We start from the raw sequence: 24,918 nt of genomic DNA, 5'->3' as shown, positions 1-24,918 counted from the left end.
GAATACTTGGGAACATATTTCCTAAATTAAACAAATCAGTTGAATTCCTGGAGATTTTAGTCAATAAAAAAATAAAAAAAAGCTTTGGCCTGTTGCCAACCCTAGCATTACAGTATGTTCATTAATTATTTTCTGAGATGAACCTTCATACTGTTAAACATAGCCTACGTGAACAATACTACCCTTGCTGTGGCAACAGCATCCTCAGTTAATCAGACATTGCACTTGAATCTTCAATTAATTTCATTATCAAAGACTTGAAGACAACAAGGCCACATGTTTATTTAATTAGTGGACAGATTCCAGTACATTACAAATAAGCAAAACCAATTCTACCCGGATTTACCCCAATATAAGTGTAAATGAACAAAAATGTAACATAATAGAAAACAATCTTTTTTTTTTTACTAACAGAATTGCCAATAGTATGATGCCAAAGCAGTTACAATATTTGATTTGAAGATGTTGCATGATGGGAATATCCCCAAATGGATACTTCTCAGTTCTACGTCATGCCAGGGGTCAAGACTCCAGATTGTAGCGATCAAATCTATAGAGAAGAAAAACAGTGTGGAACAAGCGATTTGAGTAGGATCATAATTTTTTACATGACATACTTCCATATTTACAACGCGTATAAAAAAAATGTGTAATTTGATATTTTTCTCTCTACATTCTAAGACTGGATTTGTTTTTGGGTCAAGTGTAAAAACATTTGAGATCAGGCTGACCAACACAGGAGGTGAAAGACAATGTATTTGTGTTGGGATGAGAAAAAACAAAAACTGGGCCCTATACTTAACGTTGGACTTGTGTGACAGAGACAGTGTACATTCATCAACATTTAAATGTCAATGTGCCAGAGTTAGCAAAATAGCTTTTTTTGCCCATAGTCCGTTACCGGTTTAGAGTGTGACCGTGGTCAGTGGTCCAGCCCTCTCAGGGCAGCGATGGTGGACACCAGTCTGCGGGGCAGCAGTTTGGCCGTCTGTCTGTACTCCTCTGGCTTGGCCCTCAGCAGGGTCACTATCTGCTGAAGGGTCCTGGAGGGCTGCAGGCCCAAAGCGTCCATAACGTTGCTCAGATAGTCTGTTAGGAGACAGATGTTGAAGATCAACAAACACTGTGTGGCACTAACACACTGAAAACATAGTCAATAATAGGTCATAATATAGTCAATAATAGGTAATAATATAGTATGTGCAGGGTCTACAGACAAACACGGATTACAAAGGGAAAAACCAGCCACTTCGCAGACACAGATGTTTTGCTCCCGGGACAAGCTAAAAACACCTTCTTCGCTCGCTTTGAGGATAACACAGTGCCACCAACACGGCCCGCTCCCAAGGACTGTATCGTTGTCCCTGGCTGGAGTGTTTACGGACATATTCAATATCCCCCTATCCCAGTCTGCTGTCCCCACTTGCTTCAAGATGTCCACCATTGTTCCTGTACCCAGCCAGCCACACCAATGTGTCGGAGGAAACACCGTACACCTGGTGACCGTGTCAGCGTGCACTGCGCCCAGACCGCCACAGAAGTTGCTAGGGACAAGGACATCCCTGCCGGTCAAACCCTCCCCTAACCCGGACGATGCTGGCCCAATTGTGCGCCGCCCGATGGGTCTCCCGGGCGCGGCCGTCTGCGACAGAGTCTGCTCGGTCCTCCTTTTTCTGTTGTCCAAAATCATCTCCTTAGTCTTGGTTACGTTGAGCGATAGGTTGTTATTCTGGCACCACCCGGCCAGGTCTCTGACCTCCTCCCTATAGGCTGTCTCGTCATTGTCGGTGATCAGGCCTACCACTGTTGTGTTGTCTGCAAACTTAATGACGGTGTTGGAGTCGTGCCTGGCCATGCAGTCGTGGGTGAACAGGGAGTACAGGAGGGGACCATTGAATGCAACCTTGCACAGCTCGCAAAAATAATTGCTGTCCTTTACAAAATAACCCTGTTTATGTAAAAATTACCAAAAACATTGACTGTTTAAAGCAAAACTACCAAAACTATTTCTTATGGTGAACCTGAACAATCTACATAAAATCTGAATGATTGAAAATTAAAAATCAGCAGTTGGATGTGAGTTGCATCCACTCTGGCAGGCTACACAACTCCGGTAAAACACCATTTTCTACAGCACATTTGGTAACAATGAGCCAGCAAATTACATTGGTTGTCACTCAACTAATAAAGCCTATAATTTGACATTGAGAGAGCCATTTTACAGGCGTCTGAAAGCTGAAAGTGCCGCACAGATGTACAAATATCCTATTAGAACAGGGAGAGGCCGACCTCTCGTTGGCACCAGCAGCTGTATCTCCCAGCTGGGCGCACAGTTGCTATTTGACAGTCATATGCAGTTAGTCACAAAAGTTCGACAGGCTACTGAACTGACGGAGAGGACACATCAAGTCAGTCACAACAGATGAGGTATTTTCGGAATAAAACAACACGATTAAAAAAAAAACATTAGTGAACCGGCAATTTGTAACATTTGAACGTCCGAGCGGTTTGGGCTCCCGCAGAGCGACGCACTCGTATCTTCAACGTTTGAACCTGGGACCAATGCTTATCGGTGAATCGTTACATCCCTAATATTTTGGGGGTCATTGACAAGAGGTACAGTACCGATGTCGGTGGCCAGCTGTTTGGTGGAGTGGGCCGTGAGCTCTGGGATGAGCAGGATGGCGTCACAGTACGTTTGCATGGTCGCCCTGGCGATGGAGCCCAGCCAGTAGTCTGCTGTGTTGTCCAGCTCCGGAAGGTCATCACCTGAGGTTGAAAAAACAGACAAACAACATGAGGCATGGCCAGTCACACACAGAAAATGGCAAGGGCAGCTATTGAAATGAGGACAAACGAGAGGGAGACTGGAGGAGAGATGGAGTGTGCAAGGAGAGAAAGAAAGAAAGAAAGAAGAGACAGGAAGTTTAGGGCAATAGGTAAAGTGGGGGGGGGACTGAGAAGAGAGGGGAGAGGTATGGGGAGATAGAAGAGGACTGGGGAAGAGAGGAAAAAGGTGGAAAACCTGAAGAGAGATGAGGAGCAAAAGAACAAGGGAGACGGGTACCAGACAAGAGGGGCAAACATCTAAAAGGAGGGAAGAGTAGAGAGACAGATGGAGGGATAGATCGAATGAAGAGAGGGAGGGGGGGGGGGGGTCACCTTGCTCAGGAGGGAAAGGCAGCTTTCCTGCGTGCAGGGCCAACTCCAGCGCCGGGTCTTCTTGCGTCACAAAGGGCTCCAAGTGGAGCGGCAGAGACATGATGTACTGTCCTATCTTTCAAGGAGAAACCACAGGCAGTAAGCCACCTCAACACAACCTGACGGAACCGGAACATTCATAGTACTATAGTAACACCAACGGTGAACATTTACAGCAGAAAAAAAACACCACTAAAACATTTTTCCAAAAGACAGCTTGCAAGGACAGGTTATATTACATAATACACATACAATAACACTTGAATCTACGACTTGAATTATATAACCTGTAGATGTTGTGCCCATAGTTAGGCCAGACATACATTGGTGATGTACTCCTGTGGGGACAAGCTGAAGGTAGGCAGGTCTTCAGCATAGCTCTCTCCAAAACCTCCTGCGTCTCGGCTCTGATAACAGCCGTGGTACAAGACGGAACACATGTAAGCATTACATTTACATACAGAAACTAGATTCACTGACTGCACACACACACACACACACACACACACACACACACACACACACACACACACACACACACACACACCTCCATTTTGGAGACCAAGCAGAGTTGATGTTTGATCTGCAGGAAGACCGAGTCGAAGGCCAGCTGGTTGGCCTGCTGGTTGAGACGGGTCAGAGCCACTCGGGGCTCAGCCAGAAGACTGGAGTTACCTGTCCCCTTCTCCTACAAAACAACGGCAACTTGAACATGTCAGACCTCACAACAGACCTAACTCCCTGAAAACATAGTGACACTTACTTAATTGCATTTACAAGCCTTTATTGAAGCAAAAATGACATAGGTCGTAGATCACAAGACTCTCTGTATTTTCACTCTGAAAATAGTTCAAAATGGGACATTTGACCATTTATAGGCTACATTCCCATCCAAGCCAACAACCGACAACTACTGTAACATCACACCCAAGCTAAAAACCTTAAACCCAAATGAAAGTTAACAGTGCCAAGTCATCCCCCCTCCGTATGAACATCCATACCTTGAGGGAGTAGAGCAGCCCCATCAGGCTGTTGTACTCTGACATGTTGCCCCTCTGCAGGTAGTTATACTCCTGCCAGGGGTTCCTGCCACTTGTCTTCCTCTCTGTGGAGCTGGCTTCCTGGATGCCCGCCAGGCTCCTAGGGCTGTACGACTCAGACAGGTACTTCCCCGCCGTGGCCAGGATCCTATAGGATCATAAAGTGTGTTGAGGCCCATGCACTTTGAAATAAAACGTACTTAAATAAAATTCAGGGCAAGAGAACGGGGGAAGTATGAAAGGGATATAAGTAGGGGTGTCAGGTAGCTAGGGAGTGGGGGTTGATTTGGAACTCGGCTAGAGCGATGACATTGCTCTTACTTGTTTGACAGCTGCAGCTCATAGGCTCCACACTGTCTCAGCAACTCCCCACAGGTGGCAATGATCCTGCAATGAAGAGGATACACGGGGTAGCAAAAATAACAGACATGTCATGCGCAATTACTCTTTTCATACTACCGGGCCATGACCGGCCGAGCTGTGCTGCATTGGCCTGGTTGAACGTTATGGGGGAAATAAATAAAAAAAATGTAGATTTCTGCCTAAAGAGACCAAAATTTATTCTTTTTCATGATATTACCATAAACAATATCTAGTAATGCTGCATAGTTCTCAAAAGGTCTGGAACTGACCTTTCTGGTAAAAAAAAAAAATGTATACAATTGCTGAGGTGTACTGACTTTTGAGGACACAGGCTCAAGTATATAGTACAAATATTACAAAAATATGTTTTTTAAACAATATCAGACTTTTGTCCTATTCAACAAAAGTGGGGGAAATAGGGCTTGTAATTACTGAAATGCTTTCTAAATATAGTAACAATCCAATTATAAACAATTTACTATAATATTCAACCTTATAACGAACTGTAAAATAAATATGATCATATTTAGGTGACAGTACAAGTTTGGATCCATTTCATATAACTGACAGCACAGCATGTTCTACCAAGCGTCCTCTTAGCAAAGCAGAAACACCATTCGAATGTGTACAGACTCGTTACAACTTCAGCTTTGCGCATTAAGACATTTCGTCCCTCTGTGACCAAGAGAAAGTGGTCGTGTTTCAATTCTACAAAATTATTTTGCATTTATTCATTTCGTGAGCTCCCAATCTGGCTCAGAATATCACAGCGAGACGAAACCACAATTGACGGAGTCCCTAGATTGTCCCCTTTAATATGGCATTTATTGTCATGAACCTTTCCCTGGAGGCAGCTCTGCAGAGTGGTCACTACCTGGCACAGCCAAAAAGTCATAAAATCTGATTTTAGACCTAACCTTAACCACACTGCTAACCCTAATGCCTCACCCTCAAAATGAAGACCAAAAATGGTGACTTTGCATCTGGCCCATATAGCAGAAATAGCTAAATTCTGCCTCCAGAGCAAGATTCGAGACAATAAACGTCAATCTGCCTTTAACATGCCATCTGGCAGGCTGGGCACCGTTGCTCAGAGGCAAATTCAATCGATTCTTTGTCTAGATAGGGCACAAAATGTGATACGTCACTCCCTACGCAAATCGGGTGTAAAACCTGACACTTAAAGTCAGCTCTGCTGACAGAGTGGTAGCAGAAATACCGGGCTTTCTAACACACTATATATACAAAAGCATGTGGACACCCCTTCTAATTAGTGGATTTGGCCATTTCAGTCACAGCCGTTGTTGATAAATGTTTAAAATCGAGCACACAGCCATGCAATCTCCATAGACAAACATTGGCAGCAGAATGGCCTTACCAAAGAGCTCAGTGACTTAACGTGGCACCATCATAGGATGCCACATTTCCAACAAGTCAGTTCATCAAATTTCTGCCCTGCTAGAGCTGCCCCAGTCAACTGTAAGTGCTGTTATTGTGAAATGGAAACGTCTAGGAATAACAGCTCAACAGGGAAGTGGTATGCCACACAAGCTCACAGAAAACAGAAAGGGACCGTGGGTTTGGAGGATGCCAGGAGAACCATGTTTGCCCGAATGCATAGTGCCAACTGTTAAGCTTGGTGGAGGAGGAATAATGGTATGGGCCTGTTTTTCATGGTTTGGGCTAGGCCCTTTAGCTCCAGTGAAGGTAAATCTTAACGCTACAGCATACAATGACATTCTAGACTTTGTGGCAACAGTTTGGGGAAGGCCCTTTCCTGTTTCAGCATGACAATGCCCCCCGTGCACAAAGCGAAGTCCATACAGAAATGGTTTGTCGAGATAGGTGAGGAAAAACTTGACTGGCCTGCACAGAGCACTGACCTCAACCCCATCGAACACCTTTGGGATGAATTGAATGGAATGGGAACGCCAACTGCGAGCCAGGCATCAGTGCCCAACCTCACTAATGCTCTTGTGGCTGAATGGAAAGTACCCGCCGCAATGTTCCAACATCTAGTGGAAAGCCTTCCCAGAAGAATGGAGGCTGTTATAGCAGCAAAGAGGGCACCAAATCCATATTAATTCCCATGATTTTGGAATGAGATGTTGGACGAGCAGGTGTTCACTTACTTTTGGTCATGTAGTGTACAATAAGACACTGAGCCCTGTGACATTAACAGAGTGCTTTGTACACCAAAATGTCAGTCGGAACCGGTCCAAAACCCCTCAGTCCCCTAAATATGGGACTTAACATCTAATTAACCATGGTTGTTGGAAGCATCCTGAAAATGACAATGTGCAAAGGAAAATATCAGAGCCAGCAGAGTTTGATTTGGGTTCACACAAAACCCACCTGACCGAGTTCTGGAAGGCAGTCCAATCCTCTTGGAACACAGCAGCACTGGGCATGTCCTCCAACCTGCACTTCTTCCTGACTGACTGCAGAGTAGTGGAGAAGTCTGACACATACCTGTAGAAGAATTGGCCAAGACACATATATGTGAGAGCAATGGACAAAAGTCAACCAGAATATTCACACAAATATTGAAATGTGCATGTACTGTGTAGTATGTGTATGAACTGTCAGTGTTTCCCCTAGGATGTATTTTCCAGCAGTGTCATAATTAGGGTTGGGGAAGTAGTGAGTGTCCTCTTGGCCGCAGAGACAAAACTGTTGTGTTTTAAAGCTAATTTACTACAATTCTACACATTTTACCATGGCTTATGCCATGTTCTTATGCGATCGGAGTGACTCAAACATAACAAAATCAATTGAGGCCCCATGCAATGACATTTTTGGAATGGCGATTGTTAGTTCTCAAAGATGATCTTATTTAAAATAAAATATACTGTATAGCTCTATTATCTTTTCTACATGCCGTTTAAGTTTACACTGAAAAGTTAACATTCCACCTCCCAAAAAATGATCAATATTTTTTTTTAAAGTGTATAGTCGTGTATAATTACTTGGCGAATAGGGCTTTGAGGGCCTTGAGGAGGCCACACAAGGCCAGGCCGTCAGTCAGTTTGACACAGCGGTCAACAGCAGCACCGGCCAGGCCAAACAGCTTCCCCACTGAGTGACTCAGCTCCTCTACACAGTCTATCACCTCACCACGCTCCTGACAGAAGGAGGGGAATAAGGAGAGAGAGAAAGAGGAAGGGACAGAGAAAGAGGAGCGGGAGAGAGAAGAAAAAGTACGATGAAGAGAGAAGGCAAGAAGTACACGGTCAATGGTCACAAGGTCCTTTCCACCCGCCTTCCCAAAAAAATGAAATGACTATTGAATAAAGTTTGGTTTGTGCGTGTGTTTGTGTGTGTGCGGTGGTATCCTAGCAGATAAGAGCATTGAGCCAGTAATCAAAAGGTCTCCGATTCGAATCCCCGAGACGACTAGGTGAGCAAGGCACTTTACCCTAATTGCTCCTGTAAGTCTCTTAAATGACTCAAATGTAAATGTGCCTCACCAGGGGCACGGCGCTGATCTGAATGAGGAGGTGGGACTCCTCCAGGTCTCCATACTGCAGCTGGTAGGGTTTGTAGGGGTCGTACAGGGCACTGACCAGCTCATTCACCTTCAGCAGGTTGTTCTCGCCTGAGAGGTACAACCACAACATAAGTCTACCTTGTGAGCGCTGAACCCCCCCCCCCCCCAAAAAAACACTCAGATGTCAACCCTAAGGAAAAGTTTGAATTACCTGAGTAAGTTAGGATTCAGCGTTATATATGTATATATATATATCAAAACAATTAATTAGCGTCACTATCAAGATTACCATAAACATGTCATGAGCAGATCTTTCAAATACTTCAGTTTCCCTACTATAATTATGTTACCTATGGAATAGTCCCAAAAGTGCAAACTCCAAGCAAAATCAAGGCCACCTTTCAAGTATTTTGACGCAGGGCTGATATCATTACAATCTTATAATCTATATCATCAATCTCACTGCTGAATAACAAGGGACTGCGGATGAAAATAAACTGTTTAGCAAAATCAACAACTATTTTACACCTCAGCATTGACAGACTTGTCGAATAACGTGCAAATGATAGGCCTATAAATAAATGAATACATAGACGCAGTAGCAGGCGAACAGACCCAGGTGAGGCAACATGGCCTGCGCCAGGCTCCTGCCGAAGGTGGCAGCGGTGTGGTGGAGCTCCAGCAGGGTGTCCAGCCGCTGCTCCTGGGGGGCGCGCTCCATGGCCGTGCTCAGACACACAGGGATGGAGGGCACCATGGCCCCCAGGGTCTGGATCAGCAGCACTGTCACCACCTCGTATGGGTTCTTAAACACCTGGTGGTGGAAGGTAGATTGATTCATATACAGTCATATGGGGACATGGGGTTAGGTTGGAGATGACAAGTTGTAGATGGAAGATTGTGAACCCTCTGCGGACATGTTTTTTTTTACAGCAAGAATATATATATTTTTTTATTGTACAGTCTATTAGTGTAAGTAATGGTGTGTAAATGTATGGTAGTGTGAGTAAGGATGCCTAGAGCAGGGCTGCACGATATGGGCAATTTTATTTTAATCAAAACACTTGGGTGAACGGTTGGAATCATATAAATACTTATATTAAGAAGCAAAGTGGAAAGCAGCATCGTTTGTGTTTGGAACAATCTGTGGACTGCATGACGGGAACTGCATGCAAACTTATAGTGGATCGAACAGTGAGGAACACTTTGAGTGACATGGGGCAAGGCTTGTGGAAAGCAGACGCAAGAGAAGAGAGATGAACAAACAAAGTACATTTTAAAAACTGACGCGGCCGAGTGGCGTTTTAAAATATTGCATACGATATGGATCTCTTGAAATATGGACACTGCAAATGTCAATATTGCAATTTCGATGTGAATTGAAATACTTGGGCAGTCCTAACCGAGAGTATGCTTTGCTGCATGATACAGTGTGGGAAGGATACTTAAATTGTGTGTGTTATGTTACGATGGAGCGCGTGTGTTATGGTATGATACAGTGTGGGAAGGATACTTAAGTTGTGTGTGTTATGTTACGATGGAGCGCGTGTGTTATGGTATGATACAGTGTGGGAAGGATACTTAAGTTGTGTGTGTTATGTTACGATGGAGCGCGTGTGTTATGGTATGATACAGTGTGGGAAGGATACTTAAGTTGTGTGTGTTATGTTACGATGGAGCGCGTGTGTTATGGTATGATACAGTGTGGGAAGGATACTTAAGTTGTGTGTGTTATGTTACGATGGAGCGCGTGTGTTATGGTATGATACAGAGCAGTGGTACTGAAAGTCGGGGTCGAGTGGGAATTGCAGTGTTTAGCCAGTTTTTCACATAATGAAATACATAATTGGGGTGAATTACAGATCATTGTACGGGACAATATACAAACTTCTTTGAAAGATAATGAGAAAAGTATAAATCTAAATTTATTTGAAGAAAAGAATTTCACCAGAAATTCTGCTGAAAGAAATGGGATCCCACTGAAAAAGTTTAAAAAGCACTAGACTGTGTATGTGTGTGTGTGTGTCTGGATAAGAGCGTCTGCTAAATGACTTAAATGTAAATGTAAATGTGTGTGTGTATGTGTGTGTGTGTGTGTGTGTGTGAGCATACCTGGCTGCTCCACTGTAGCTGGGAGTGCCAGGTGGAGAGCAGGGTGTCGTAGAACTCAGCCAGCTGCTGATTTAGACTCAGCTCACTCTGAGACAGGTCCTGCCACACACTCACCAGCTGACCCTGGAAACACACACACACACACACACACAGGAGAATTCAAGTCAACAATTGGAAAACACCTACTTACAAAATAAACCACGTAAGCAATTACGCTAAATTAAAATCAGTGATAATGTAACACATACCTTATGACACTTGTAGTAGTAGGCAAGAAGCTGTGGCATTCGGTCGATCTCTGTGAAAACTTTCACAAAGAGCTTGGCTTGGTCTGCAGAAGAAAAGAAAACCATAAGCCTAGTCAGAATCAGGTTTCAGAAAGACCGGTCTAAACTAATACGGATTGAGCATTCCATCTCAACCCAATCATAAGTTATTTGCAGACCGTCTCTTACCTATAGACATGGAGTTGAAGGTGGCTACTATCTGGGGGCTGGCCAAGGCCTCCAGCCTGTTCTTCAGAGCCTCCAGGTGCACACATTTCTCAGAGTAGTCTGGTGTGTCCACCAGCATAGCCAGGCTGTTCTGCATGGCGGTCAGTTTAGAAGAGATTACAGCCATGTCCTGGGGGAACGAGGTAGTGGCAGAAAGTTCCGGTTAAATGGAAATCATGTTTGGTCAAGTCAAAGATGAAAATGACTAGAGCTTGTGTGTTCCCGTTAACGTGGGATGTCTTCTGCCTTTGAGGAGTTGGTCACAAGTCGACACAGCAGAATGACGCTGTCACGATGCAGAATCGCAGATATTGAGATGAGCGAGATGCAAGACTCTCTCTCACCGTATCTGCGCATGTGCACAGGTTCACTTCACACTATTCACAGCGTGGTAGCCAGGGTACTAAAACAGCAGAGAAGTTGAGCCTCACGCTTCAACGCTCTTATATTTGGTCACACGTGCCACCTAAAATATCAAGTCACTGAATCCTTAAATCAGTGCAGAGATATATTACATATCTCTGGATTGGAGCAGGGTTTTAGAGGTTTTAGAGGTAATTTGACGCCACCTGTGTCTTGAAGGTCTCCTCGATGTCTGCACTGAGCGTGCTCCATTTGTCTGCCTCCTGTAGTGCATCAGAGGCTAGGTGCATCCGAGACTTGACCTGATCGAGCTCCACCAAGACCTGCAACACAGAATCCACACGCCAAAGACTTAGTGCTGTATAGCTGACAACACATACAGTTGGAAGTCGGAAGTTTACACACACTTAGGTTGTGGAGTCATTAAAACTCGTTTTTCAACCACTCCACAAATCTCTTGTTAACAAACTATAGTTTTGGCAAGACGGTTAGGACATCTACTTTGTGCGTGACAAGTAATTCTTCCAACAATTGTTTACAGACAGATTATTTCATTGTATCACAATTTCAGTGGGTCAGAAGTTTACATACACTAAGTTGATTGTGCCTTTAAACAGCTTGGAAAATTCCAGAAAATTATGTCATGGCTTTAGAAGCTTCTGATAAATTATGTCAATTGGAGGTGTACCTGTAGATGTATTTCAAGGCCTACCTTCAAACTCAGTGCCTCTTTGCTTGACATCATGGGAAAATCAAAAGAAATCAGCCAAGACCTCAGAAAATGAAAAGTCTGGTTCATCCTTGGGAGCAATTTCCAAACGCCTGAAGGTACCACATTCATCTGTACAAACAATAGTACGCAAGTATAATCACCATGGGACCACGCAGCCATCATACCGCTTAGGAAGGAGACGCCTTCTGTGTCCTAGAGATTAATGTACTTTGGTGCGTAAAGTGCAAATCAATCCCAGAACAACAGCAAAGGACCTTGTGAAGATGCTGGAGGAAACAGGTACAAAAATATCTATATCCACAGTAAAACAAGTCCTAGAAATGTCCTCTGGTCTGATGATACAAAAAAATAGAACTGTTTTGCATTAATGACCATCGTTATGTTTGGAGGAAAAATGGGGAGGCTTGCAAGCCAAAGAACACCATCCCAACTGTGAAGCAGGGGGGGTGGCAGCATCATGTTTTTGGGGTGCTTTGCTGCAGGAGGGTCTGTTGCACTTCACAAAATAGATGGCATCACGAGGCAGGAAAATTATGTTGATATATTGAAGCAACATCTCAAGACATCAGTCAGGAAGTTAAAGCTTGGTCGCAAATGGGTCTTCCAAATGGACAATGACCCCAAGCATACTTCTAAAGTTGTGGCAAAATGGCTTAAGGACAACAAAGTCAAGGTATTGGAGTGGCCATCACAAAGCCCTGACCTCAATCCTATAAAAAGAAAGTGTGCGCAGAACTGAAAAAGCGTGTGCGAGCAAGGAGGCCTACAAACCTGACTCAGTTACACCAGCTCTGTCATGAGAAAGGGGCCAAAATTCACCCAACTTATTGTGGGAAGCTTGTGGAAGGGTACCCAAAACATTTGAGGGCAATTGCTCAAAAAAAGTGCCTTGCTCAAGGCAATGCTACCAAATGCTAATTGAGAGCATGTAAACTTCTGACCCACTGGAAATGTGATGAAAGAAATAAAAGCTGAAATAAATCATTGTCTCTACTATTATTCTGACATTTCACATTCTTAAAATAAAGTGTTGATCTTAACTGACCTAAGACAAGGAAATTGTTTTCTAGGATTAAATGTCCGGAATTGTGAAAAACTGAGTTTAAATGTATTTGGCTAAGATGTATGTAAACTTCCAACTTCAACTGCATTTGCCACACTGGGAGCTTGTTATCCTATTTGAATAGGACATCTATCCTGACCATAGTACTATATAGTATTATGCGACTGTGTGTATGTCACCGTATCTACAAGGACGGACTGTGCTGCATATTTGCGTGGTGTGTGTTTGCTTAGACGCAAGTCAATTTCGATGAGGTATTCGTCTGATGTGCGTTTATAACGCAAATGGCTCCCATACCTGCATGGACTGAACAGTGTCCTGCTCAAATTTCCTGATGTCCTCTTTGACAAGGACCATCTGCTCCTTCAGGAATGACGCTTCCTGCTTCAGGGCCTCCACGTCCCGCAGCACTCTGGGCATGTTCTGCAGGGCCTGGTTACTGCTCTCTGAACAAGGAGAAATACAATTCAAATGTTTCCCATTGTGTACGTCAATGGTCAGAGAAGCAGGAGAAATCAAATCATGCTTCGTAAACAACAGGTGTAGTCTAACAGTGAAATGCTTACTTACGGGCCCTTCCCAACAATGCAGAGACAGAAAATAGAGAAATAATAGAAAATAATCATCAATACACAATGAGTAACAATAGCTTGGCTTTATACACGGGGTACCAGTACCGAGTCAATGTGCAGGGGTACGAGGTAATCGAGGTAGATATGTACATAACTATGAATAAAGTAACTAGGCAACAGGTTAGACAAACAGTAGCAGCAGCGTATGTCATGAGTCAAAAAACGTTTGTGCACATCACCAGATTACGGCGCGTGTTTACGGAAGACAGAGTTCTGTTCTAATTAGCGATCTAGCATGCGCCGAACACCTGTGTGTAATGGGAGAAAGCCACCAGAACATGTTGTAAATGATCAGCTGCAATGACGTCTGTTAAAACCGTGTACAGTAAAAACAGTGTACAGTAAGTGTAGAATTATTTTGATGTGACATGAAATTAAAGGGCTTTACGTTTCTAAACCCGTATCACAATTAAGAACTGACTCATATTTAAGTTGAATATGTGGCTGTTTTGGCTGCCAGAGCCAGTCTTCCTCTGAAAATAACAAGGTCCTTGGACAATTATTGGGTTACTGTAGCCTATGACTCTTGGTTCTTGCAGTTCAGTTAACTGAACCTGGAATACTTATGTTTCTTGGTAGTTTCGGGGAACAGGCAGCAATAAAATAGCATGACTTGAGACACAAAATTTACAGTATGTCACAGTTACCTTAGCTTTGGGACAACATCGGGATATGGTGAGGTTCAGACAAAAGTTGGAATCAGACGTTTATTTGAAAGCGAGGGACACGTTTCACTTTGTTTGGTAAATAGTTCCTAGAGATTACAAAAACGTTTTTTTTGCGGGGGGATGGGGGTGAATCAGCTACATTGTGGTATGGTTATTTTTCGTCGCCACCCACCAGATCGTTCACAACTCAAGGAGTCCAACCAATAGATTCCCGATGTTGTCCCAAAGCTTAGTTACCCTCTATTGCATTGTTGACTTCCTGGATGAACAACTGCAGTTTCATGACCAGCGTTGCCGCGTGTGCATCTGCCTTCCCAGGCACATCCTTCTGCATCTTGAAGGCCCCATTCACCCAGTCCTTCACGTCGAAATCATCGTCCAGAAATTTGGAAAAGTCCATTTTGCCGTGCAACAAACTTCAGGTAGCTAGCGATGAGTGATGTCAAGAAAACCCACAATTCTGGGCGGGGATTAAAACAAGTTGGACAACATTGAAGACAGCTTTGTTTAGCTACCAATAATATTCACTATATTAAAAGTAATACTTACCATTTCACTTCTGAATGTGACATGAACGTAGACTGGCCATACAGGCTAGCTAGCTGCTTCTCTTAATTTGAAACAATCTTAAGTTTTCCCAATTACAGGTTTAGAAACGAACAGAAAATATACAGCCCATGAGCATGAAATGACCATAATAACTAAATAGAGTTCGAGCAGAATAATTGCCTCCTCCAGAGTTGATTTGAATGTACTAAAACATCTAAAAATAAGAGTTTCTGCTTTGTTGACAGATGACAGCAATATCCTGTTTGCGCTCACTCAATAATCTTCCCCAAGAAACAAATGACTATAAATGTTTCCGTTCGCATTACAATGATCTATGCTCGAAAATGGGTCAAGATGAGAACATTAAAAATACAATTATTTTAAAGCATCCATGAGGTTAACTTTCAAGATTAATTATTGTATTTGTATATTAAATTAGGAAAACGAGTTGTGTTACACTTGAAGTCTCTCGTTGAAACCAAATTCTGCCTCCTGATGGTCAATTTGCAAAACAACTAGTGACAAGTTATATAAAACATGTGAATTACAAACCTATACAGTGGATGTTAACGTTGGAATTTTCAGATTACTGGATTGGCTATATTATTTTACATGAACGCAATTGTTTTAGCTGGATATGGAGCCCAGGGTGAATTAATTACACCGATTGTGTTGCAAAACGTTTGCAACAGAAACCATTTTGCAACGAAAACAAGTTCCTATTGGACAAATTAAGGTATGTCCATTCCCGTTTCGTTCAGTTTGAAGTTTACTTCCGTTTGGTTCTTAAACGGTAAACGGTTTCCGTTGCAAGATGCAATGAATACACCCCAGATAGATACTACAAGGACTCATTTTGTTTTTTAAATGTTTTTTTATTATGACCATAACAAATACAAAAAAAAGAAATATACAAACCAGAGTACATAAACCTAACAGACAGGGGTATTACATATCAATATTATTTTTCAATTTGTTAAATACTTTTATGGTGTGTATTGCTTTTTTGTTTTTACATTTACTGATAATTTCAAAATATTTAAATCCTCTCTTAAATCATGTGAAAGGGGGTTTGTTCTCTGCCCACTTCATTTTATGGACAAAGAATCTTCCATGAAAGATAAACAAATTAACAATGAAAGTTTAACTCAGGGTCCATATTAGTTGGATCAAAATAAAACATAACATAATAATATGGAGATTTGTTCTCTTTTAACTTGCTGATACATTTTTATTTCATTGATAGAAATAATTTCATCACAAGACTTTTGGAAGTCTTCATCTATGAATTTTGCATAGTCTTTGACAGAGTCTAGAAAGGCAGATATGTCACTAGTAGGACAGGCATTACTGGTATAAAGGTTATCATAGAATTCTGAAACATATTTTGAAATATCTTTGGGGCTTTCATTTTCTTTGCCATCTATATTAAGCTTATGAATAGATGTAAATTCAGAATAGTTTCTTTCTAAATTGTGAAAGTATTTTGTATTTTTTTCACCTTCCTCCAACCATCTCCTTCTTGATCTTACAAATGCCCCTTTTGCTCTCTCTCTTCATACATTCGGTCCATTTCTAGTTGTAAAGACAAAAACTGACCCTTTCCTTCTTCATCAAGGTCCTCCATAGAGATTAGAGAAAGGATTTCCTTAAGTTTATCTTCCCTATTATTTTTTAAATTCCAGCCCCCGCCCCCACAGGAGGCCTTTTGCCTTTTGGTAGGCTGTCATTGTAAATAAGAATGTGTTCTTAACTGGTTAACCTATTTTTAAAGGTTAAATAAAATAAATGATGTTCTTTACCATTTGGCCATCAGATTTGCCACCAATGCTCCTTATAGGACACATCACTGATACATACTGCAGCCCTCATGCTCCACATACAACACCCGTTCTGCCAGTCACATTCTGTTAAAGGTCCCCAAAGCAAACACATCCCTGGGTCGCTCCTCTTCAGTTCTCTGCAGCTAGCTACTGGAACGATCTTTAAAAACACTCAAAACTGGACAGTTTTGTCTTAATCTCTTCATTCAAAGACTCAATCATGGACACTCTTACTGAAATGTGTGTCTGCTTTGCGTGATGTATTGTGGTCTCTACCTTCTTGCCTTTGTGCTGTCCTCTGTGCCCAATAATGTTTGTTTGTGCCATGTTTTGTGCTGCTACTATGTTGTCGTCGTCATGTGGTGTTGCTGCCATGCTGTGTTGTCTTAGGTCTCTATGTAGTGTTGTGGGGTCTCTTGTTGTGATGCGTTTTGTCCCCTATTTTTAATCCCAGCCCCCGTCCCTGCAGGAGGCCTTTTGCCTTTCGGTAGGCCATCATTGTAAATAAGAATTTGTTCTTAACCGACATGCCTAGTTAAATAAAAGTACATAAAAAAATGGATGTACCTCACCAGATGAGGAACCCCTTGGTTATGCAGTTATACTTCAAAGACATCTGTGGAGAACCTTTACCCTGCAACAGTAAAAAGCATCCAACAAAATGGCAGACATTTGGTGTCAAGGGAGTCTAAATGTAATTCAAGAACTAATCACACAAGGTTCAGAAACGGTTCATTTATTTGACGTTTTACATTCAAACGAAAATAAAAAATATTCATATATATATTTTCATATGTAAGTATATGTTGCTAGTAAGCAAGGTACAGATTTAAAACGTAACACAAACAACTTCTGTGTGGCATACAGTATATTTACAAGGCGTGCTTTGAATACTATACAGTGTTTCCATAGCTGCACAGGTTTTGTGAATGTGTTTATCTTTGAACTCAAAACGAGCCAGAAAGATAAAAAGGGGTTTTAAAGAGAGGTCAGGGCATTGGACCAAGTGAAAGGCATATTCAGTTAAACATCTCCCCTCCCAGCATCAAAAATAAAAAAGACAAGAGCGGTGAAGCAAAGCAAAGCTTACGGAGGAGACGTCTGCTCAAACTGAACAATCACTAAAACACAAAAAGGAAAAATTATAGGAATTGATCAATTCACTAATTCAAATTAACAGTCATGCAAAGCTCTACATTAGGTCAACTTTCTGGGCTGAAAACCTCACACGACAAAAAGGCGTATGTTATCAGTAGCGAGTTAGGTTGTTTGCCATAATATTTGACAGTAGCCTAGCCGTGAAGTTTGGTTGCACGGTATATAGTTGGCTTGAAGCCACTACACCAACATTAAAGAAAAAAAAAATCTGTTTCCTCAAGTAAATTAAGTAGTCACCAGATGCCACCACAATCCCTGGTCAACCCTACTCTTACATATCTCTTCCAGTAGTTATTTACAACAAGTGGAACGGCCACTTATTTAAAACACGTACAACATCATAATTAGAAATAGCAATTGTTGTTTGTGGTAACAAAACACTACAGCAGATATTCCAACGGATTCCTATTGGGACAGATTATTATACTGAACCAAACCCCTGTTTTGGCATTTCAGTGGATTAAGAAACTGAGAAGCCAAAAACATAATGGAAGATAAATGCTATCCTTAATAAGCCCTCTCGTAACTGCAATGCAGCCCAAAACATATTTAAATTCCCAGGAGAGTGGATATACTTATCACCGTATTACATTTCTTAACACGTCAAGGCCATGATTGACAGCTGCAAGAAGCATATTCACAGAATTAAACAGTGTAAATGAGAAACCGTAGCATATTAAAAAGCTTTCAATGAATCAAAAAAGCGGGCAACAGCAAAAGAAACTTTAATGAAGTCAGAGCACTTTCTATTCCGAACGGGGTGCAGTTAGTCCAGGATCACGGTAGAGTTGTAATGTGTATGTTTATCTTCCTGGCAGGGGGGGGGGGCGTGCTCTCTGCTGTCTGATCGCCATTTTCATTTGAGTGAAGTGTGGAAAAGAAACAGAGTCCACAATATTCAGATCTTTCTGGAATCTTTCGCTTCGAACAGCTTCATGCGCTCCTGCACGGTCAGTCCCTCTTTGAGGCTCTGAGAGAAAGAAAATGTGTCAATTAAATTTAAACCAATATATTGTCTGGCTTCAAGGCCAGAACACTATTCATGTTAAACATTATTCATAGAAACAACCACAAGTGTAACTTTTCGGCCTGGCGAGAGCCCAGGATTCACAGTTAGAGAATATGTTATTTAGGGGTGTTATGTTGGTGAATCACAGTAAAGAAACCGGTAGTAGGGTTTAAAGTTAACATCAACTTGGCTGACATGTCATCTAAATGTTGACATTCTGACAGACATTTTAAAAATGGAGACTCGACTACGACCACCCAAGGTGTGTTGGTGAAGTATGGGATGCTAAATGACACACAGTCATGCAAGTCAGACAAAACACACATACCAGACAAAACACAACACAAACATACACACAAGACAACACAAACCCATACAACACAAAAACAACCACTGTGACATGTTTATGTGCCGTACAGACAAAATAAAAAACAGAAATGTTCACAGACAAAAGTTATTCAACAGAACACCACAGTTAATGTAAGTTCCTTGACTGACCAGGTAAGGGAGAGAAGTTTCCTGGGCTCATTGTGGTAAAAAACACTAGTTATTTCATGGATACCTTTGTACTGTACTACAAAGACATCCAAACCACTACCCCCCATCTCCAGCCCAAACTGCACACCCAAGCAGTGGTTTGACCAAGGGGGGGGGGGGATCACCGAGTTGATAACGTTCAAGGAGTTAAAAGACAAATGGCATTCCAGCTTATACTGGGATCGTTACATATACTGGCCTATTCGTAGTATTCTCCACAGCTACTGCAGGTGACTAGTAATTCCTAGTCCACGCAAAACACAAACGTACATCTGCTGTGCCCCAATAGGCTTACTGTAGTAAGCTTCCTTTCCTCGTTCCCTTTCCTTCATGACCACTGAGCTTACAGAACATGACAGGTGAGTCAAGATGGACGAACCAGCCCTTTTATAAACCAGTGGTGATGATGAGGGAGAGAAGATGCGGTCAGAAAGACATTTGAGAGGACTGGGAGCAAAGTGTAATAGTAATAATTTGGCGGGTGCTTATTTGTCCTATTTCACATGTACACGTGTCTATCATACGCATGTGTGAATTGGAAATGTGTGTTCGGCATATCCCAAGTCCCCCCCGAGACACCCTCGGAGAGTGGGGTCACGGCCAGGGTCAGCCATTATCGACAGCGACCCTGGGGCAATAAGGGTTAAGTGCCTGGCTCAAGGGTACAGACACATTTTCCACCTTGGGAATAGAACTGGCGATCTTTCGGATATTAGCCAGATTTAACCGATAGAGCCATTTGTCTACAGATATGCTCCTATCTGCGATTGTTACATCCATTTTTGTACTATTAAAATAATGACATAACGCCATCTAATTACTCTTGAATAATATCATTTACAACTGCTTCATTCAACTGTCTTACCGTACCACGTCAGAACCCAAATGATACTATTTTATTAATCCAATGTTTGTAAATACCGTTATTGTAAACAAACACTGTATAGTAAACATGGGGCAGCAGGTAGCCTAGTGGTTAGAGCATTGGGCCAGTAACCGAAAAGTTGCTGGATCGAATCCCCGAGCTGACAAGGTAAAAATCTGTCGTTCTCCCCCCGAACAAGGTAGTTAACCCCAGTATGCCGTCATTGTAACATAAGCCGACTTGTCTAGTTAAATAAAGGTACAATATTTTAATTTTTTTAAAGCCTCAAGGTTAAAACTATAATGTTGATCTCATGGATGGTCAGTCCTTGTATCCATAGCCCTATCTATGAATTTGAAAGTGGTTACATTTCTCCTGCCCCACTCCTCAGCTTTTTACCAAAACAGTGATGGGGTAGTTGCTGTGTTTTCTGTTTGAACTCATTCTAGGCACTGAAGAACCTCCTGCAAGGCAGACCTTAACGCTCTGAAAGACCTGCATGTCTTACCTTCTGCTGTACTACATCAAGTGAAAGTTCATTGCACCAGTTTTATTGGGGGGGGGGGGGGGGGCATAGAGGAGAGGCAAGGGTAATAGAGCGCAACATGCTGTGTGGTTGGGGCGGGACATGCTCACTCAAGGACATGCTATACCTACATCTTGGGGTAAGGGGGAGAATCACCCCTCAAGGGGGGTGTCAGCTATCCCAGATGACCTGTTCAGTGATGGACTGATGTGGGAAGACAGGAGGACAAGCTTACCACATATAAAACACGATTGATTGACGGACTGACCCGTAAGCAAACACACACTAACAGCAGTAATCTATATGTGCAAAACCTACACTCGTTCACACGTGCACACACTCGCACGATTCTAAAATGGTGAACAAATATGTTGAATTTACAACTAAGCCCGGGGGGATTTCTGCATCAGGAATGTCCACATTAGCGTACCTTTGATCTAACACCTCTTATTTGCTTGGAGAGAGTCGATCGTTCCTTTTTCAAAAAATCTGGATTACTTTTCGATTTCATGATATCTGCAAAAACAAAATTAGGTGAAAAAAAAAGGCGTGGACATGAATGAATTAATCATCATCATAGCGCCCCCACCCCCCCACATCAACCTGATCCATTTTTAAACATTGCAAGTAACTAAATGCATAGGGGTCCAAGAGGGTTATGGTTTCCCACTAACCATATCCAGGGGTAGCCGACCCATCAACGTTCCTCTCCCCCAGTGCTTCCGTGGCAACCAGTAGCTTCTCAGTCAGCTTGGTGATGTCACAGTCAGCCTTGGCCTTCACGATGCTGAGCTCTGTGTAGATGTCTTTGTACTTGTCTGTGGCATATTTCTTATCCTGTTCACAAAAGAAAGAGTGGGAAAAAAACATTGATTTAGCCATTGACTTCAAACTTGGTGTTTTTCTTGGTAGCCTGGGATCCAAACTGATTTTCTACAGCTCAGTGAAACACTGAAGAAGCGGAGCAAAATATTGTGGATTCCAGGTTATATTGTTGATGGACATCGAAAGGTTAGTCCTCAAAGAACAGTGTTTAGAATAACTAACATGATCTTGATAGAAAAGATTGAGGATAAGAGTGTTTTTCCATACCCTTAATGCAGACTGAAGTTCATCCTTCAGCGAATGGATTTCCTGTTTGAGATACTGGATTTCGGACTCCTTGATACGCAATAAGACCTAAAAATTGAGACGTACAGTAAATAAAGTTCGACATCAAATATAGAACACCAGTGTGGCCAATGTGTGTGTGAGAAGGAGAGTACAGTACCTCCAGTTCATAGAGGTCCTTGCCCTGGGTGAAGGGTGACAGGGCAGTTTCTCCGCTGTAGCAGGAGCGCATGCGTGTGATCTCCACGGTCAGACGGTTATTCAGCTCCTATGGGTCGGTCACACAGAGGTCAGAGTTCACATTATTCAACTGGGGCATCCGGACTGTTTCAAGGCCAACAGGATCACACAGTGTAGAAATAAATAAAATCATTTCAAATACCAGAAAGCAGGAGGAATCGAGGATCGAGGATCATTGGCTTCTTTAAGAAAAATAGCTGTGGATTGTTTCAAATCACAAGCCCGTAGGCCTATGCCTTTTGGAAGCCCGCAATTTGGGCAGTGCGCGAGGCAATAGACCTAGCTGATATTTGAGTTGCGGCTGTCAGTGAAAAGAGTCTAAAATATGCGCGAGTATAATTTAAAATGTTGAGACAAGAAGGGGAGGGGTGTGTGGCAAAGATATAGATGAGTTTCTCTCCAGCATGGCTCAGCTGTCTCCCGCCAATTCTTGCACATTCATTGTGTGAATTGTTTAGCCTTTCGATGAAACATTTTTTTTTACATTCTCCATTACATATGTCACCAGTAGTAAAGGTACCATTAATCCCCATCATTTGGTTACATTAATTTCTGTTAATCCTTAAATCTATTGACGAACCCATGCATAACAAGTAACAAGCACACAATCCCCATCAAAACCTGTCAGTTTAAACTAGAGATCTGATATTTGCATCCACACATCTGTGGCGGAAGGTGACCGAGCCACAGCAGTGTTTGGAAGACCATGAGACGTCCCCAAAAATTCCGGCTTCTCACGAAAACATCTGCAGCGTCCTAACGATTTTGGCCTACAAAAACAATGTTCCCTCAAAAAAAAAATGTTTTTGTCACTGAGCAAATTTCAGGTCTGCTAAGCGCAAACTTGAACATTGTGAAAATTCTGCGCAACTCGTCTGTGAACACTGAGGCTGTACTCGCTTTAAGTTACAGTTACAGTGGCCAAGTAGGTTACTGTGGCTATTTGATCATAATGTAGGCCATCCAGAGTGGCCTACCATCAAAAACAAATGGAGAAAATGCATCCCATAACATTTTAGCATGGAAAAAGCTGTTCTATCATTCAGCCTACTGAAGCAGCAAATGTGTGGTGTTTAATGTAGGCCTACATCCCATTAAACCTGTTTATCCACTTGTCCTTAAATAAGGTGGTGACTGAACATGTTGCATTGTTTGATGCAAGAAATCACATTGCAAAATATAATGCATTATTATGTCATTATTACAGTGAATCAGAAAAATCATGCTACCCTCTATTGGCTACTTAGCGTAATCAAGAGTCTCAAAATATCCACACCACCCCTTTAAGACATCAAAAAAACTCACTAACTAGCACCGAGCAGCAGTCCGAAGGGAATGTTGTCTACATACCAATGAAAAGATGACTCACAAACACGAATGTGTTCTCCGTTTTGCTCTACAACCCCCACGGGACTCGTCTGAAGTCGGTACTGCCGATGTGCCAATTTCTGTCTGTAGCTTCGTAACTGTTTAGGCTAAAAATCTAACACCATGGTGTTCTCCGTTTTGCTCTAGAACCCCCACAAGTGTCACGGGACTCATCTGAATGTAAATGGTACTCTTTTTTTTAATTCATGGAAGTATAGATGTAGTTTTTGTGGAAAAATAAGATTTCTTCTAGATACAGGAAAGATACTTCAAAACCTTATTCCTTATGATTTAGTTTTTGACTCTGTTTTGCCTCTTATTAACATTTTATTCAATGTATTCCATGGGCTACAGTATAGTAGTAAAGGCCAACTTCATTATTTTATCAAGCAACAATAAAAAATAAAATAAAAAGTGATACCGACAGGGGTCCCAAACCCCCCAACAAAACGATACCAACAAGGGTCCTAAAATTCTAAATCAAACAGCTAAATTATATTTTTTACAGTTATACTAAACAAAATATAAACGCAACACGTAAAGCGTGTCATGAGTTGAAATAAGAGTCCAGAAATTTTCCACACACACAAAATGCTTATTTCTCTCAAATCTTGGGCACAAATTTGTTTGCATTCCTGTTAGTGACCATTTCTCTGCCAAGATAATCCAGCCACTTTACAGGTGGCCCATATCAAGAAGCTGATTAAACAGCAGGACCATTACACAGGTGCACCTTGTGCTGGGGATATTAAAAGGCCACTCTAAAATGTGCAGTTTTGCCACACAAGGCAATGCAGGAATGTGCAGGAATGTCCACTAGAGCTGATGCCAGAGAATTTAATGTGAATTTCTCTACCATAAACCTCCAATGGCCTCACAACTGCAGACCATGTGTAACGATGCGAGCCCAGGACCTCCACATCTGACTTCTTCTCCTGCGGGATCGTCTGAGACCAGTCACCACCAGACAGCTGATGAAACTATAGGTTGGCACAACCGAATCATTTCTACACAAATTGTCATAAACAGTCTCAGGGAAGCTCATCTGCATGCTCGTCATCCTCACCAGGGTCTTGACCTGACTGCAGTTCGGCCTCACTGCAACAGACTCCAGTGGGCAAATGCTCACCTTCGATTGCCACTGGAACCCGGTAGAAGTGTGCTCTTCACATATGGATCCTGGTTTCAACCCTACCGGGCAGATGGCAGACAGCGTGTATGGAGTTGTGTAGGTGAGCGATTTGCTGATGTCAATGTTGTGAACAGAGTGCCCAATGGTGGTGGTGGGGTTATGGTATGGGCAGGTATAAGCTACGGACAATTAACACAACTTCATTTTATCAATGGCAATTTGAAAGCACGGAGATACCGTGACGAGATCCTGAGGCCCATTGTCGTGTCATTCATCTACCACCATCACCTGTTTCAGCATGATAATGCAAGGCCCCATGTTGTAAGGATCTATACACAATTCCTGGAAGCTGAAAATGTCCCAGTTCTTCCATGGCCAACATACTCACCAGACATGTCACCCATTGAGCATGTTTGGAATGCTCTGGATTGACGTGTACGAC

General features: G+C 42.4%; 2 protein-coding genes across 2 annotated transcripts in view; both read right to left on the bottom strand.

Moving 5' to 3' along the window:
- Window positions 1-257: 257 nt before the first annotated feature.
- On the bottom strand, window positions 258-15,004 carry cog7 (component of oligomeric golgi complex 7). Its single transcript, XM_046369111.1, has 19 exons — window positions 14,709-15,004; window positions 14,397-14,619; window positions 13,157-13,305; window positions 11,270-11,386; window positions 10,662-10,830; window positions 10,455-10,537; window positions 10,207-10,329; window positions 8,710-8,908; window positions 8,075-8,202; window positions 7,574-7,728; window positions 6,960-7,076; window positions 4,563-4,628; window positions 4,203-4,389; window positions 3,749-3,889; window positions 3,525-3,608; window positions 3,163-3,277; window positions 2,626-2,769; window positions 902-1,089; window positions 258-550 (listed from the first exon to the last, which is right to left on the bottom strand). Exons 2-18 carry the CDS (start codon window positions 14,557-14,559, stop codon window positions 923-925), a joined length of 2,307 nt encoding a protein of 768 aa, XP_046225067.1. The 5' UTR covers window positions 14,560-14,619; window positions 14,709-15,004; the 3' UTR covers window positions 258-550; window positions 902-922.
- Window positions 15,005-17,251: 2,247 nt separating this feature from the next.
- Window positions 17,252-24,918, bottom strand: part of si:ch73-103b11.2 (putative leucine-rich repeat-containing protein DDB_G0290503) — a 27,647-nt gene continuing 19,980 nt past the window's right edge. The window contains exons 13-17 of the mRNA XM_046369109.1: window positions 21,897-22,004; window positions 21,719-21,805; window positions 21,301-21,463; window positions 21,057-21,142; window positions 17,252-18,659 (exon numbers count right to left, since the gene is read on the bottom strand). Coding sequence (XP_046225065.1) covers window positions 18,588-18,659; window positions 21,057-21,142; window positions 21,301-21,463; window positions 21,719-21,805; window positions 21,897-22,004 — 516 coding nt within the window. The 3' untranslated portion in view covers window positions 17,252-18,587. The remainder of the gene's footprint in view (window positions 18,660-21,056; window positions 21,143-21,300; window positions 21,464-21,718; window positions 21,806-21,896; window positions 22,005-24,918) is intronic.

This window comes from Oncorhynchus gorbuscha, linkage group LG11 (assembly GCF_021184085.1).
Source record: "Oncorhynchus gorbuscha isolate QuinsamMale2020 ecotype Even-year linkage group LG11, OgorEven_v1.0, whole genome shotgun sequence".
Taxonomy (NCBI): domain Eukaryota; kingdom Metazoa; phylum Chordata; class Actinopteri; order Salmoniformes; family Salmonidae; genus Oncorhynchus; species Oncorhynchus gorbuscha.
Note: the sequence above shows the minus strand (reverse complement) of the source record. Positions and strands in the feature narration are given on the sequence as shown.

Excerpts from the sequence above, each read along its gene's own strand:
- cog7 (XM_046369111.1), bottom strand. The coding sequence starts at position 14,559 with ATGGACTTTTCCAAATTTCTGGACGATGATTTCGACGTGAAGGACTGG. Across the intron at positions 8,203-8,709 it reads GGCCATGTTGCCTCACCTGG|GCGAGAACAACCTGCTGAAG; the intron begins GTCTGTTCGCCT and ends TGTACCTCTCAG. Across the intron at positions 2,770-3,162 it reads GCCTTTCCCTCCTGAGCAAG|GTGATGACCTTCCGGAGCTG; the intron begins GTGACCCCCCCC and ends TTTCAACCTCAG.